We start from the raw sequence: 14,282 nt of genomic DNA, 5'->3' as shown, positions 1-14,282 counted from the left end.
TAATGCTCCTCACAACAAATCTTCCGGTCCACGCGCTGGTGGTGTTATGCCCAGAAACGCCTGCCTGCCCAAAACTGCAGGAGCGCGGGAGCGCGCATCGGTCTAAAGTCTCGCATATTGACGAGAAACCGGACTGAAATATGACCGAAGAGGAAATTTTAAAGATATTTGTAACATTATCACGTTTCTTAACCATGTAATCCCTAAAATGGTTGATTTTATTTCGCAAATTACTTGAAATAAATGCGGTTTTTACACCTTTATTGACACATATGAGTCGAACTTTTTTTCAGTCACAATTTTTGCTTGAAGTAATTGATTTTCCAAAAGTTACTGTTATGAATACCATTTTATTGAAGTTAATATTTTTTTTTTCATTTTTATGTTAAACCAAAATAAAAATTGTTTGTATATGCTTTAGATTTAGCCAGGTTGCATGTCAGATTTATTTCCTTGACTATCTTAGCAACAGTGATAATAAACATGACTTTTGTACCGATATAAAAATATCATAACTGACCATCCTACATGACAATCATATGTAATACATAAGTTTCATATATGGGGGACAATAAATAAGGCATGTATGTTGCCAAAAAATGCATCCCTGTGCTAACTTTAAGAAAGAAAGAGTTAAGTGTGAAATATATTTTTCTACATAATCAGAGTAGTTCCGTAAACTACTGACACATATTGAGTCAGTAGTTATTGACTCAATATGAGTCGAGCTTTTTTCAGTCCGTCTCTGTTGAAAACGTTCTCCGCAAATGGTTTGAAATTCTCTGCTTTGTCCTTTGATACCATAACAGCTTAAAAGCATTACAAAGCAGAGGCCCATTATGTAGAACATTTTACATCAAGGTTAACTTTCTGTTAATGTAGGAGGGAATGCATTTTAATTAATGAGCCTGAAAATATTTGCATCCATCCTGTTGATATAAAAATTATAGCATTAGTTCAGAGAACAATTCATTACGTAGAAATGGTGAAATCCTTTCAGCTCTTTATTTCTCCAAGTTAGCACAGGTATGCATTTTTTGGCAATTTGCTTTTCCAGCCTGCCAAAATATGCATCCCCTCTTTATTCTCCCCAAATATTATACTAGTGATTTAAAACTTATACCAGTAGTTTACAGAACTACTCTGATTATGTAGAAAAATATATTTCACACTTAACTCTTTTTTTCTTAAAGTCCCCCATATATGAAACTTATGTATTACATATGATTTTCATGTAGGTCAGTTATGATATTTTGTATATCAGTACAAAAGTCATCAACTGAGGCCATGTTGATCGGAACACCTCACCAGGTTCACCTTGACGACAAGCTTCTTTTCTGGACAAGACATCCCCCTTTCCACCACTGTTACAAATCTTGGAGTTAGAATGGATTCTCATCTTACATTTGAAAATCACATTAAACATCTATTTAAAACCTGTTTCTTTCATCTTCGCAATATCTCCAAATTTCGTCCATCTCTCTCTTTCTCTGATGCCGAGTCTCTCGTCCATGCCTTTGTCTCCTCCAGGCTCAACTACTGCACCTCTCTGTTCACTGGAATCCATAAAAAACATCTTCAGAAGCTTCAATACATTCATAACAGCGCAGCCAGGATTCATTGAGGGCCCGTAAATCTGCCCATATTACACCTGTTCTGCATGACCTTCATTGGCTTCCTGTCACCTACAGAATTCAGTACAAAATCTCTCTCATTACACATCAATGTTTAAACGGAACCTCACCAGATTATCTGAAGGACCTTCTCATTCCACATTCATCCACCAGATCTCTACGATCACAAGACAGCAACCTCCTCCACCTTCCTCCACCTTCCTCCACCTTACTCGCTCCAGATTAAGGACCATGGGAGATCAGGCATTCGCTGGGCTGCCCCCCGTCTGTGGAACTCTCTCCAGGATTATTTGAGCTCAGCTACCACTGGTTCACTTCAAAAGAGGCTTAAAGACTTTATTTAAGCAAGCCTATTCTGCCTCCACATGATTTTTATGATGTTGATTTTATCTATGATTTTAGTTGCACTGTGTGGCACTTTGAGATTTTTTCTAATGAAAAGTGCGGTACAAATTAAATTGATTATTATCACTGTTGCTAAGATAGTCAAGGAAATAAATCTGACATGCAACCTGGCTAAATCTAAAGCATATACAAACAATTTTTATTTTGGTTTAACATAAAAATGAAAAAAAAAATTAACTTCAATAAAATGGTATTCATAATAACTTTTGGAAAATTAATTACTTCAAGCGAAAATTGTGACTGAAAAAAAGTTCGACTCATATTTCAGTCCGGTTTCTCGTCAATATGCGAGACTTCAGAGCGATGCGCGCTCCCGCGAGAGGGGATGAATTTTGGGCAGGCAGGCGTTTCTGGGCATAACACCGGCAGACGGAGAAGGAGCGGAGCCACGGGTGTGGCTTCGTCGTGGAAAGAGAAGGGAACGAGCCGCCGCCATTTTCTCAGTGACTGCGAATGGGATGAGGCTCTTCTGGCACAACGTCGATATTTACGGCTGATATGACGGTGTTTACCCAGTAGAACCGCTCGAAATCATGGCTGTGAAGTTTGTTCTCTCCTTCCTGATACTGATGGCGCTGCAGGCTGCTGCTCAGGAGGATAAATACTTTGAGATCGGCGGGACTCTGACGCTCAACCCGAAATACACTGAGGCCATCAGCAGCATCACCTGGAAGCATAAAGGGAACATTGTCGCTGAATACATAAAGGATTCGGTTCCTCTGGAATATCTGGGTGACTTAAAAGGCCGAACAAAGGTGGATCTGAGCACCGGAGTACTGACTGTCAGCAACATGAATAAATCTGACGACGGGCTGTTCACGGTGGAGATCAACAACAGGGTCCTTCCTGTCAGCTTTATGGCTGTGGGGGTCAGGAAGCTGGACGGCTACCCTGTTGAAGTCCACGTGAAGCCTCTGAAGTGCGACAGCAGTTTGGATCAATGCGTTCTGCAATGCGGTGACGACTTTAACGACGCCGAGCCCGTCCAGTACTTCTGGAAGAAAGGAACAACTGGGCAGTGGGAGAAGGGGGAAAAGAAGTTCAATATTTCTAAAGCGACTCAGCAGTTTGAAACCTTCACATGCAAAGTGGAGAACCGATTCAGTGAGAAGACGAGTGGCCCGCGCGACAACCCCTACAAGGAGTCTGCAGGCAGCGGTTTAGACCGGGTTCTTATGATTGTGCTGCCTTTATTAATTTTGGCAGTCGGAGCTGGTATTATTGCATGGCTTATCATCAAGAAGCCGCCGTGTGTTCAAAATCTTTTTAGCAGAAACTCTAGACAACCAACAGAGAACGGGAAAGAGCTAGAAGGTCTGAATCCTGACATTAATCCAGAATCTGGGATGACCTCCCAACCCTGAATCAACTCGGACTCATGTGGATCCCCTGTTTGCCTCCCCAAAGAAACTCTGGTTATAAAACCTTCTGCCCTCATGCATCTCTGTGGATGTCCACTTCAGGAGCTCTTCAGTGTTTCTGTCTGGATCTTCCATTTGACCATCATGTTTGGATTGAAGGGATGAAGGGAAACCAAATCTGCGGCGCTTAAATATGAACTTCTTTTTTTACCATATGAATTTGTTAAAATTGTTTTGTTTTCCATCATTTTAGTAGTTTGATCATGTCTGGATGTGAATCAGGAGTTTTAGAAAGCTTGATAACATTGTTTTTAAAGACCTTTGGATAATGAACAGTAATGATTTAATGAATGTAATGCGTTATTATTCATATCCATTTAATGTTGTTGTGCTGTAAAAACCTCATTTTATCTATTTTAGGGAAATCTCTCCACTGTGCCTCTGGTGAAACAGATTCAATGTGACTCAATTTTTGCACAGGACTTCGACTTATTTAAGAATCAGATGAGGTATTCCCAAATGTCTATGTATTATGATAAAACCACGCGATTGACTAGTAGCTTGGACGCAATATGCTTTTTAAGTTTGTTTTTAAATGCACTGGAATAAGTTGGAGCTGCTCAGGGAGACACAGGAAGATGGTGAGCCGTTTCCCCTGGAAGCTCAGGCTTTAAAACGAGTGTGATCTGTGACTTACCCTGTGTGTGTGTGTGTGTGTGTGTGTGTGTGTGTGTGTGTGTGAGAGAGAGAGAGAGATTGATGGATGGAATTAAAACTGTTAAGCATCTTATTTTTGTGTTGGACTATAAAAGCTTGTTTTCAGTGCTACTCATGTATTTATTCGTTTTTCCACTGCTATGTACAGTGCCTTTTAAAATAAATAATCATTGCGTCGCTGACTCTGACGAGTTTCTTTGTCGGAAGTCAAAAACTTGAAGGCATTACATGAAAGTCCCTTTGAAGCAAATCCGGAAGTTTAGGCAGGGCACACACTTAATTTAGCTGCTAGCTTGTAGCGTCACTTAAACATCGGTTTCAGATGCTGCTAAAATGGTTAGAATATGCAGACACCTTTCAATTTAGAATATTAATGAGAGATCTCAGTTGTGTCGCTGTGGGGCTTGATAATAAACTGAAGTAACGGTTGTAAATCTACATGGAAGTGGACTCGGAAGGTCAATGCAGGGTATGATTTTAGCTGCCAGCTCGGATCGCCGCTGAATGAGGTTAAAATGTTAAAATAAAAATCCGCATAAATTTTATCAGTTTGGGTTCTCAGCTGTGCTGCTGTCCAAAGCTTTCGAATGAACGGGACAAAAATTAGGAATTTGACAAATTTAGTCGTTTTTACAACTAACACGAACTCGTTATAAACAGTAAATAGGAATTTGAGGAAATGAACTCGGGAATGACAGCAGCTATCTATCTTGCTCTTGCAGTTCATCTTTGTGTGGCGGTGCTGGCTTGGCTTTCCACACGGTAGGATCCACACGCAGGTTTGTCACTTAAATATATTTTAGGTGATTAATGAGAGAAAATGAGACGGAAAACAATAAACTTCTAAATATTACTTCTATTTGTGAAAAGCAACATTCCATGAACACTTAAGACTGTTGGCGAGTTAAGTGGGAATTTTAATGTTCTAATGATGGAAATGACAATTACATCTGGAAAACAAAAAATAAAACCAGGAAAAATCTAAATCATTTTTCATTGAATAAAAAAATGTAGGACGACAAGCAGAGCCAGGTTGACCAGGTGAGCTCCCTGACTGTGAGCTGGTTCTGTGAGCATGTCTTGGTTCTGACCCGGTTTGTCTGCAGGACTCCCTGGAGGACGACTTCAGCTCCTGCAGCGAGAGCCTGCAGGAACATGTTCGTTTCTCTTTTAGTGGGTAGAAAATCCAGAAGTTTTACTCAACTTAGAGTAGAAACACTTTGTAATAAAATTACTCAAATAAAAGCAAAAATTATAGATAAAAAATGCTCCTGAAGGTAATCTTTTTTTCAAAAAAGTTACTCAAGCAAATGTAATTGAGTAAATGTAAGTAGTTACTACCCAACTTATTCTGACTCCACTAGAGAAATGTGAGTAAACCAGCAGATCTCGTCTCCAGGACTCCTCCTCTGCTTTAGGGCTGAAAATGAAACCGATTGTTAAGAAAAATAACCAAGCAGTGTTAAAGTAAGAATCCCTCAGTCAGGTTTATTAATATCTCAAAGAGACAAAAAGTAAAAACAGAAACAAATGAATAAAACAAAGCTATCATGCCCACTTCATGCATTTTTACATAATTTGTTCAAAAAGGAGTAGGTAGAAAAAGATGGTCTGATTTCCTGCCCTTTATTCTTATCAACCTACAAACATTTGAGTCTCACCACACCAGATAAACTCTTAATTTATTCCCACACTGAATGACACTTAAAACTCACATTCTCATCCTTAAATTTACAATTGTTCATACATTTTTTATATCAATAATCTTCTTTTTGGTCTTCGAGGCATCCATCCTACACAACATATTTCCCAATAATCTCCTTTTTGAACAGTTTTTAGATCAGGTTTATATTTTTACTTTGTTTAAACTCATCAGTCAATCCATTCCATAAATCTGCCACACATACTGACATACAAACCCTTTTTTTATTTCCTTCTCCAGATCAATCCCCTATTGTCACAAAACATTTTTTGAATATTGTGTGGAAGTTGATGGTTTCTTACTTTGAGCATGAATTGCATAGTTTTGAATCTTACAAGGAACATTTAATGGGTTTGTACCCAGTATCCCATAGCTTGCAAATGATACACTGTTTAGCTTCCAGTGTTGCATTCAATGACAGCTGGGAACTATCGCCACTCTTCTCATTCTGTCATTTTTTTATCAGGGTAAGGAAACGTAAAGATGAGGTGAGTGTTGCTGAGGAAGTGATGTCATGATGCATCTTTACCTCTTTGACTCGCTCCGTCTGTCTCTCAGAATAAAGCCAGCGAGGAGATTCTGGACGATTTAGTTTCTCGACTGAAAGAAAACTATTCTGCTGATTTCTATTAATCGTTTAACTCGGTTTCATTCAGCTTTAAAAGTGACATTTTAGCCTGAAACATTAATTGATTACACTTAAAACTAATTTAGTCATTTTAGAACTAACACAAACTCATTAACTTTATTTTGATTATGTAATTTTTTAACATTAAAAGATAATTTCATCAGTTACTCATTACTTGAGTAAACTTTAAAAAATATTTTTTTACTCGAGTTCTTTCTTGGATATGGAGGTCCTCCATAGGAGGCTGCAAGTATAGATAATATGTTTCGAGATCGGCTGAAAGTTGGAAGGAAGGGGAAAAATGTGATCATTTTAATAACAATGAGACTCTTAGCTTGGAAAGCTTCAGCTGCAGAGCGAAGAACCAGTCAGTGAGAAGGAGAGCGACCCGACAGCGAACCCGTTCAAGACGGAACCGAACAGCGGCCCGGTCCCGCTGCCTGCGCCTCTGCTGGCAGCCATGTTGGCAACCGGAGCAGCAGTTGTTGGATGACTTATGCAGAAGCCGCCATTTGTTCAAAATCTCCTTGGTTGGGAGTGAAAAATGTAAATAATTTATTTGTAAAAATACTTTATTGATCCCAAAGGTAAATTAAATGTTGTAGCTCATTAATACATATTTAGGCATCAAAGTATTGGCAATTTAAGCCATATTTGATAAATAAAGAGGAAACAAGGGCACTGCAACCATTTTTTGACAAATTTCTGCTCATCGCACAGACACTGTAAAACATTTGAGCCACATTTAGTTGCGTTTACTATCTTGTACTCTAAGTCAAATAAATTTAGTGAGTTTTAGATTATGAACCTAAATTTGTGAAAGATAAACTTATAGTTGTTAACCTTTTATTAATTTTGTCAAACCTCCAAGAGTTAAACTAGAGTTTTAAGGTTAGCACTCTAAAAAAAAGAAAAAGTGAAAGAACACAGGAGTGTGAATTATTTCCCAGAGTTCTTAGCGGCAGGTTTTTGTATCCTGAGATCCTGAGATGACTCTTGTGTTATAAGGCAAATGTTAATTTAACTGTCAGTTTGAGGTTAATATTCTGTTCACACTGGATGTTTTAGAGCAGAATTATTTGTGATGTTTAATAAAATGTATTATAAGATCAGAAATTATGTTAATGCAATTTGAAAAGAAGGATTTATATTATTCTAAAGTAAAATAATTATTTATCTTGACATTGTGAGTAAAATAATAGAGAAATGTATGCTGTTTAACTAGGCAAGGACAGATTTTTCTTATTGTGAAATAAATATTTGGTTTAAATTACAGCATTAAGTTAAAACTCACAATTCAACATTATTGAACTTAAATGTTTCAACTTATCTTTTGTTAGATTCATAAACTTTAATTTCTGAGTTAAATCTTGTTGAAACGTTTGTCAGAGAGTAGAAATGAAGCAAGTTCATGGCTGCTTCATCTCCGGATGTCTCTCTGAGCCCGTGGATCTCTCTTTTAATAACTTAAACGTCCAATATTAGTTTTTAGGTGGCTTCACTGCACAGTCACATTTAGCATCTGAGCGCCAAATCACCAAACAAACAAAGGATGTTTGGACACAAAAAGGCAATTTTTAAATTTTTTCACAATTTTGGTAATAGTAAAGAGAGAAAATAATAAAAAGTCCAATAACTATGACACAGATTTTTTGTTTTACTCAACGAGCTGCGAGCCGTTGTATACAAACCGTCACGTTTCTTTCCAACCGCCAAGGAGAACGGCCGCCATTTTGATCACAAACCCAGGCTGGGTGGAGTTCTTCAAGTTAAACGTCGACATTTAGGGCGGGTTACCCCATAGATCCGCTCCGTCATGGCTGTGACGGCTGGTCTCTCCCTCCTGATGCTGATCCTGCTGCCGGTCGCGGCTCAGAAGCTGCCCGTTTACGTTGAGATCGGCCGGAGTCTGAAGCTCAACCCGAACTACACTAAGGCCATCACCATGCTCACCTGGAAGCATAAAAGGAACATTATAGCTGAATACATAAAGGATTCGGATCCTCTGGAATATATAGGTGACTTAAAAGGCCGAACAAACGTGGACCTGAGCACCGGAGTACTGACCATCAGCAACGTGAATCAGTCTGACAGCGGGGAGTTCACGGTGGAGATCAACCACAAGACGCTTCCTGTCAGCTTTATCGTCGCGGGGATCAGGAAGCTGGACGGCTACCCTGTTGAAGTGTCCGTGAGGCCCAAGGGCTGCAGCAGTCTTACCTCTAAGAACTGCACCCTGGTTTGTGGTGGACAGTTTCAAGGTGCCGAACCCGTCCAGTACTTCTGGAAGACAGGAAAAACGGAACAATGGAAGGAGGGGAATAAGACGTTCAGCATTTCCTTTACCAAGAACACCAAGAGGTTTTCAGACTACACCTGCAAAGTGAAGAATCCAATCAGCGAGAAGCAGAGCAAACCCTTCCAGAGCAGCAGCGGTCCGGTCCCGCTGCCTGCGATTCTGCTTGTGGCCGTTTTAGCAATTGGAGCAGCATTTGTTGTTTGACTTATCAAGAAGCCGCCATTTGTTCTTGGTTTACATCGTGAAAAGTAATAATAATTAAAAAAAGAATTACAAAAAAAACTTTATTCGTCCCAAAAGGTAAATTGCCCAATAAGCTATGCATAGAAGTTATTAAACATCATGGATGTAAACACTTACATGTTGTTTGGGGAAATTGTAGCCAGCCATTTTACAGAAGAGTTATGTTTTAAATACAACTTTTTATGAACTGTGCGATGCCGTGAGAGCGCTGGTGAAGCCAGCTGGTCATTGTCTGAAAAAAAAACAACCAACTACAACCATAAGTCAGACTAATTCCTGTCGTCTTCGTGGTTTTCGCTAGTATCGTCCAGCTGTTGATCACCTGACTCGTGTGGCGCAAAAAGTATTTCTGTTGCAGTTGTGCAAATACTGTACATTCATTTGGACACCTTAATGTTAGCGCAGGTTTTTTAATCCGAAAACGTACCTTATTTTCCCGGAAATTGGCTTGTTTCCATTAAGTGAATTATTTTTGCAAGAGCAATTTGCGTAGTTCTATGGTTAACGCAGCTTAACAAGATGCTGTCCATAATTTTCTCTGTTTTATATAAAGTCTCTGTAACGCATGTCTGACTGGCGACACTGTCAGTGTCCAGAGTTGAGGCAAACAAAACAACAACAACAAAAGAAACAACAGGAATAAGCGACTCGTTTATTTTTGTGTTGGACCGGAAATGTCTGTTTGTCCTGGGATACTCATATAATTCGTTTTTCCACTGCTCTGTAACGTAAAGTGCCTTCTTGAGTAAATTTCATTTCGTCACTCACGCTGAACTGAAGCGAACTCGGAAATTAAGGTAGGGCACACTCTTGCTTTGGCTCATATCGGTTTCAGACGCAACATATTGCGCTAAAACTCTGCACAAACATTTAAGTTAGCATATCATTTTGAGTTCTCAGCTGTGTTGCTGACCGAAGCTTTATAAAACATTCAAATAGATTTACGAGGAAGTGAACCCGGAAGTAAAAGAAGCTAACTATCTTGCTCGTGCAGCTCATCTTTGTGCGGCGATGCTAGCATGGCTAGCTGCCAGCTCGGCTCGGCCTCGGTGGCATGGATATAGAGACTGCTTTCCACACGGTTGGAGAGTTTGGGCCGTACCAGAAGCGGGCGGTCACCGTGCTGGTTCTGGCGCAGGTTTGTCACATTCAAATATATTTTAAACGATTAAATAGAAAACAAAAGAAAAAACAGACATGAAACTGTCCGTTAGCAGTAGCTGCAGCGCTACGTGGCTGTCAGAATGAGCCCAAAACAACAACAAACATCCAAATATTGACCCTGGTGTGGAAATGAATCTTCCATAAATACTTCAGACTGTTGGCGAGTTTACCATAAACCTATAAGGTCGTGTTGGTTATAAGAATGCGTAAATTTATTCTAAGTGTCCGTTTTATGAACGTTTCGGTCTAAAATGTGACCTTATGAAGGTAAATGAAACCTATTTAAAGGTTTATTAACCAGCAGAACAGTTTCCTTTCAGTCAAGAAGATCTGAGTAATCTAAGAATTGGTCTAAGAACAGTTTGTATTAAGGCTCAGTGTCTTAAATTAAAAAGCATAAAATTCTGGAAGGAAACTGGTTCTGCTGGTATGATGTTGATGCTGGGAGCAGTCAGTGCTGCAATCAACCTGATGAAGCCTCTGACTGAAGAAAGTGCCAAGCACTGCTTTTGCTGCTCATCTTTAAATCTCCGTATGGTTGGAGAAATGCTGGAGTAGGGGATATGATCTGGTGTGCTGTGTTTCAGGTCTACATGGCCTGCCAGTCCATGCTGATCGTTCTGGTCGGATACACACCAGAGTATCGGGTCGAGAATCAGGACGGTGGTTCGTCTGGCCACCGGGAGCTGCAGCAGCATGTCATCTTTACCGAGGATGTGGACTCCATTGTCACCGAGGTCTGCAGAGCCGAACGTCCGCAGACAGGAAGTAAAACACTGAGGCTTTAACGGGTTTCCTCCTGTCCTTGTGCGCCTCAGTGGGTTCTCATCAGACAGCAGGCCTATAAGGTCAGCCTGGCCGGGTCGCTGTTCTTCACCGGGCTGCTGGTGGGGAACGTCGTCTTCGGGCCGCTCTCCGATCGGATCGGACGGAGGCCCGTCTACCTGACAGGTGAGGGCAAACGGGGATCAGGTTGGTTTGACCAGCAGGATCAGGGTTGCCTGTTGCTTTATCGTTGCTGGAGGTTGTCGCGTTGCTCCCAGCCTGGAATGCTGTATCCCAGTGTGTCAGGAATCAGCTGAAGGTTCAATGCAGGAATAAACGAGCAGATGGGATCAGACACGAGGTGGAGGAGTTTCACTCAGAGTTTAATCATCAGCTGGGATGTTTTACTCCAGCAGCGTAACCAGGAGGCTATGGCAGGCAGTTTTAGCATAAAATCTGCTTTTAGCAGATTTAGCCTTTATTTCAGATATCAATAATTAAGTTATGCGCCTCCTCCAGGCTCTGCTGGGTCCTCCTCATGCTCTGCCCCCTTTGACCCCCAGGTCTGTTCTTCGAAGTGATGTTCGGTTACCTCACCGCCCTGGCGCCCAGCTACGAGGTCTTTGCCGCCTCTCGGCTCCTGGTGGGGCTGATGAACGGAGGCATCGGCCTCGTCTGCTTCGTCCTCACCCAGGAGTACGTGGGGAAGTCCTACTGGGCCATGACCGGTACGGCGCCGCTGACCCGCTCGCTCCCCCTGCTGCCTGGACTCTGTTAGCTGCAGCTGCTTGTCTCTGCAGGGACGCTGACCAGCATGATCTTCGCCGTCGGCATCGCTCTGTTCGGAGCGCTGGGCTACTTCGTCCGGCCCTGGAGGACTTTGGCCATGGTGGCCAACTCCTCTGGCGTCCTGTTCTTCCTGCTGTCTGTGTGAGTAGAAACTCAGCTGCATAATGATTTAATTTCTCTTTGGGGTCAATAAAGTGTTTTTGAATTTGAAATATCAACTTCCTTTGATAATAAGGTAAGAATTTGTGAAGCTAAGCTAGTATTTTGAAGAAAATCTGTGATTTTTACTTTAAAAGTCCAAGGTTAGCATGAAGTTTAAACTATTATGCAGAATTCACATTTGCACATTTTTGTACTTCCATTTGGGTCTGAACTGTTTCTAAAAACATCCCAAGCCCTTCAAAAACACCAAGGTGGTTTCTGGATAAATGATCAAACATCTTCCAAAACCTACAGCCCCAGAAGAGCTACACCTGTTACCTAGCAACCCAAACTGAGCTCCAGCATGTTTGGTCAGCTGGTTTTACTGCTGTACAATGGCTGCTGGAAACGAGGAGTGTTTTGTTGTTGACTTGCCATCCAGAAACAATTTGCTGCAGGTTCTACTGACGCTTTTCAACGATGTACGGTTGTATAATTGCGCATCTGACGAGTGTAAACGTTGAGCTGGGGGCGTGGCCAGCAGCAGGTTATGTGGATTTAAAGTGACAGAGACCTCAAAATAGGCAGAACTGAGCAGATAAAACCTGATTATCGAAGAATAATTTTGTACAAAAAATTTAATCCTAATCTGTTCAAGGAACAGATTAGGATTAATCTGTTCCTTGAACAGATTACCAGGACTTTACCAGAGTCCTGGTAAAGTCCTGACCGCTCTGAACCAAATCAACAGATCCTTTCTGTAAAAACAAGGAAGTGAACCTAAAGAGGAACATCTGCAGAGTTTATAAACCACTAAGGGTTTGTTCAGATCTTCAGTGAAGTCATGAATGACGGCAGGGAGTGACTGAAGGTCAGAGTCAGGCTGGGAAATTCATCATTTCTGTTTTGGTTTCTGTTTAAAACCATAAACTCACGAGGAGGAGGAAATCCTCTGCAGGTAGTGGAACTAATCTGGGCTTTCCTCAGAGTTTCCCAGCCTAAACAATAACGGAGAGAGAGAATGTGTTGGTCGCTGCAGCTTCAGATCTGGAGTAGAAAGCAGCTGAAACGCTTCTCCTTAAAATCTACAACCCTGGAGGAACAGATTTCTGAGATCCTCAGAGGTGAGATGAGCTTCTCTGACGGTTTGATCTGCCTTTAGAAATAAGTAGCTAAATCATTGCTGAGTTAATCCTGATTATGATTTATTTATCTAAGTCTCTGCAGAAACCAGAGCAGCACTCTGGCTTAACCTTTTCCATAAATAACGTTGATGTTAATGAGTTCAGGACGAAGGTTGGAGGTTAAAGTCCTGAGCTGAAGCTCCTTTCAGCCTGTTTGAAGCATCAGCATTAAAATATGTTTCTGGGTTAATTTCATTTATAGAGTTTATTTGTGCTGCATGTTGAGGTGCCAGAGGAGATGAAACGTGCCTGAATGAAAATAAAATCTGAATGAAGGGAGATGAAGCTGTTGTGTGAAACAAACAGGATGCAGACATGTTTGGTTTCAGAGCTTTGATCTGTTTTTATCTCAGATATTCAGAGGAAACGGCCTCACAACTCAGTTCAGTTCAAAAATACTGCAGATTAAATGCAACTTAATCCCAAACTTTCAAAAGTATCCACACCACTTGAATTTTTCCATATTGTGTCACATTACAACCATGAACATAAATATATTTAATTTGAATTTAATGTGACAGACCAACACAAAGTGTAATATGACTGTGAAGCAGAAAGAAAATTATACGATTCAAAACATTTTTTACAACTAAAACGATGAATAAAAACTGAAAGGCCAAATATGGAAAAGTTTACTGGGTTTGAATTCTTTCTCCTGCTGTTGGATCGTCGGAAAATCGCAGTGAAGCTGTGAGATTTTTTTAATAGAATAAAATCTGCATGTTAGATTTCTGTTGTTGCTGATTAGTGCGTCCTGTCTATGTTTTGCTGCAGAACTCTTCCAGAATCTCCTCGCTGGCTTTATTCTCAGGGACAGACGGAGCGAGCCGAAGAGGTGCGGACACCTGCACACGCATTGTGATGTCACTTCCTGCACACACACACATCATGACGTCACTTCCTCTGCCATAATCTCAGAGACATTGTCGTTATTTTGACATTTCCTCTCTCCAAAAAAAAGCTGAGAGAATGAGGAACGGTGGTATTTCCCAGCTGTCATTGAATGCAACACTGAAAGTCCCAACATGGCCACTGATACCTCAGAACCCGACTACTGGATCACAGTGGTTCTGAGTGTGGGTTGGGGGTTTCCTGTGAGTTATGTTCGTTTGGTCTGTGACGGAAACTCATGCAGTAATCTGAGGGAGTGATGTCACTTCCTGTTTGAGATAAATTCACCTCTAATGTGACAATCTGTCCTGTGGAGAAGCGGCTGCATCAGCGTTCAGATTTATCATCGCCCTCCTCCT

General features: G+C 40.9%; 2 protein-coding genes and 1 long non-coding RNA gene across 5 annotated transcripts in view; 2 read left to right on the top strand and 1 right to left on the bottom strand.

Annotated features, from left to right (window-relative positions):
* Positions 1-1,239: 1,239 nt before the first annotated feature.
* On the bottom strand, positions 1,240-9,933 carry LOC107838146 (uncharacterized). Its single transcript, XR_001664199.1, has 3 exons — positions 9,919-9,933; positions 4,392-4,402; positions 1,240-1,841 (listed from the first exon to the last, which is right to left on the bottom strand). It is a non-coding gene; the product is annotated as an uncharacterized LOC107838146 (long non-coding RNA).
* Positions 8,118-9,105, top strand: LOC107838144 (CD48 antigen-like). The gene has a single exon (XM_016679622.1). The coding sequence runs from the start codon at positions 8,264-8,266 to the stop codon at positions 8,948-8,950; it is 687 nt and encodes a 228-aa protein (XP_016535108.1). The 5' UTR covers positions 8,118-8,263; the 3' UTR covers positions 8,951-9,105.
* slc22a15 (solute carrier family 22 member 15) overlaps positions 9,307-14,282 on the top strand; it is a 14,506-nt gene continuing 9,530 nt past the window's right edge. For 2 of the 3 annotated variants that reach the window (XM_016679613.1, XM_016679612.1), the window contains exons 1-6: positions 9,307-10,127; positions 10,741-10,890; positions 10,972-11,104; positions 11,482-11,646; positions 11,719-11,848; positions 13,807-13,867. In XM_016679613.1, the coding sequence (XP_016535099.1) occupies positions 10,044-10,127; positions 10,741-10,890; positions 10,972-11,104; positions 11,482-11,646; positions 11,719-11,848; positions 13,807-13,867 (723 nt within the window). In that variant the 5' untranslated portion in view covers positions 9,307-10,043. The remainder of the gene's footprint in view (positions 10,128-10,740; positions 10,891-10,971; positions 11,105-11,481; positions 11,647-11,718; positions 11,849-13,806; positions 13,868-14,282) is intronic. The other variant, XM_007568026.2, reaches the window with a different exon arrangement.

This window comes from Poecilia formosa, unplaced genomic scaffold (assembly GCF_000485575.1).
Source record: "Poecilia formosa unplaced genomic scaffold, Poecilia_formosa-5.1.2 Scaffold216, whole genome shotgun sequence".
NCBI classification, from domain to species: domain Eukaryota; kingdom Metazoa; phylum Chordata; class Actinopteri; order Cyprinodontiformes; family Poeciliidae; genus Poecilia; species Poecilia formosa.
The sequence above is the reverse complement of the archived record's forward strand: the minus strand, read 5'-3'. Positions and strand labels throughout refer to the sequence as shown.

Excerpts from the sequence above, each read along its gene's own strand:
- LOC107838144 (XM_016679622.1), top strand. The coding sequence starts at position 8,264 with ATGGCTGTGACGGCTGGTCTCTCCCTCCTGATGCTGATCCTGCTGCCG.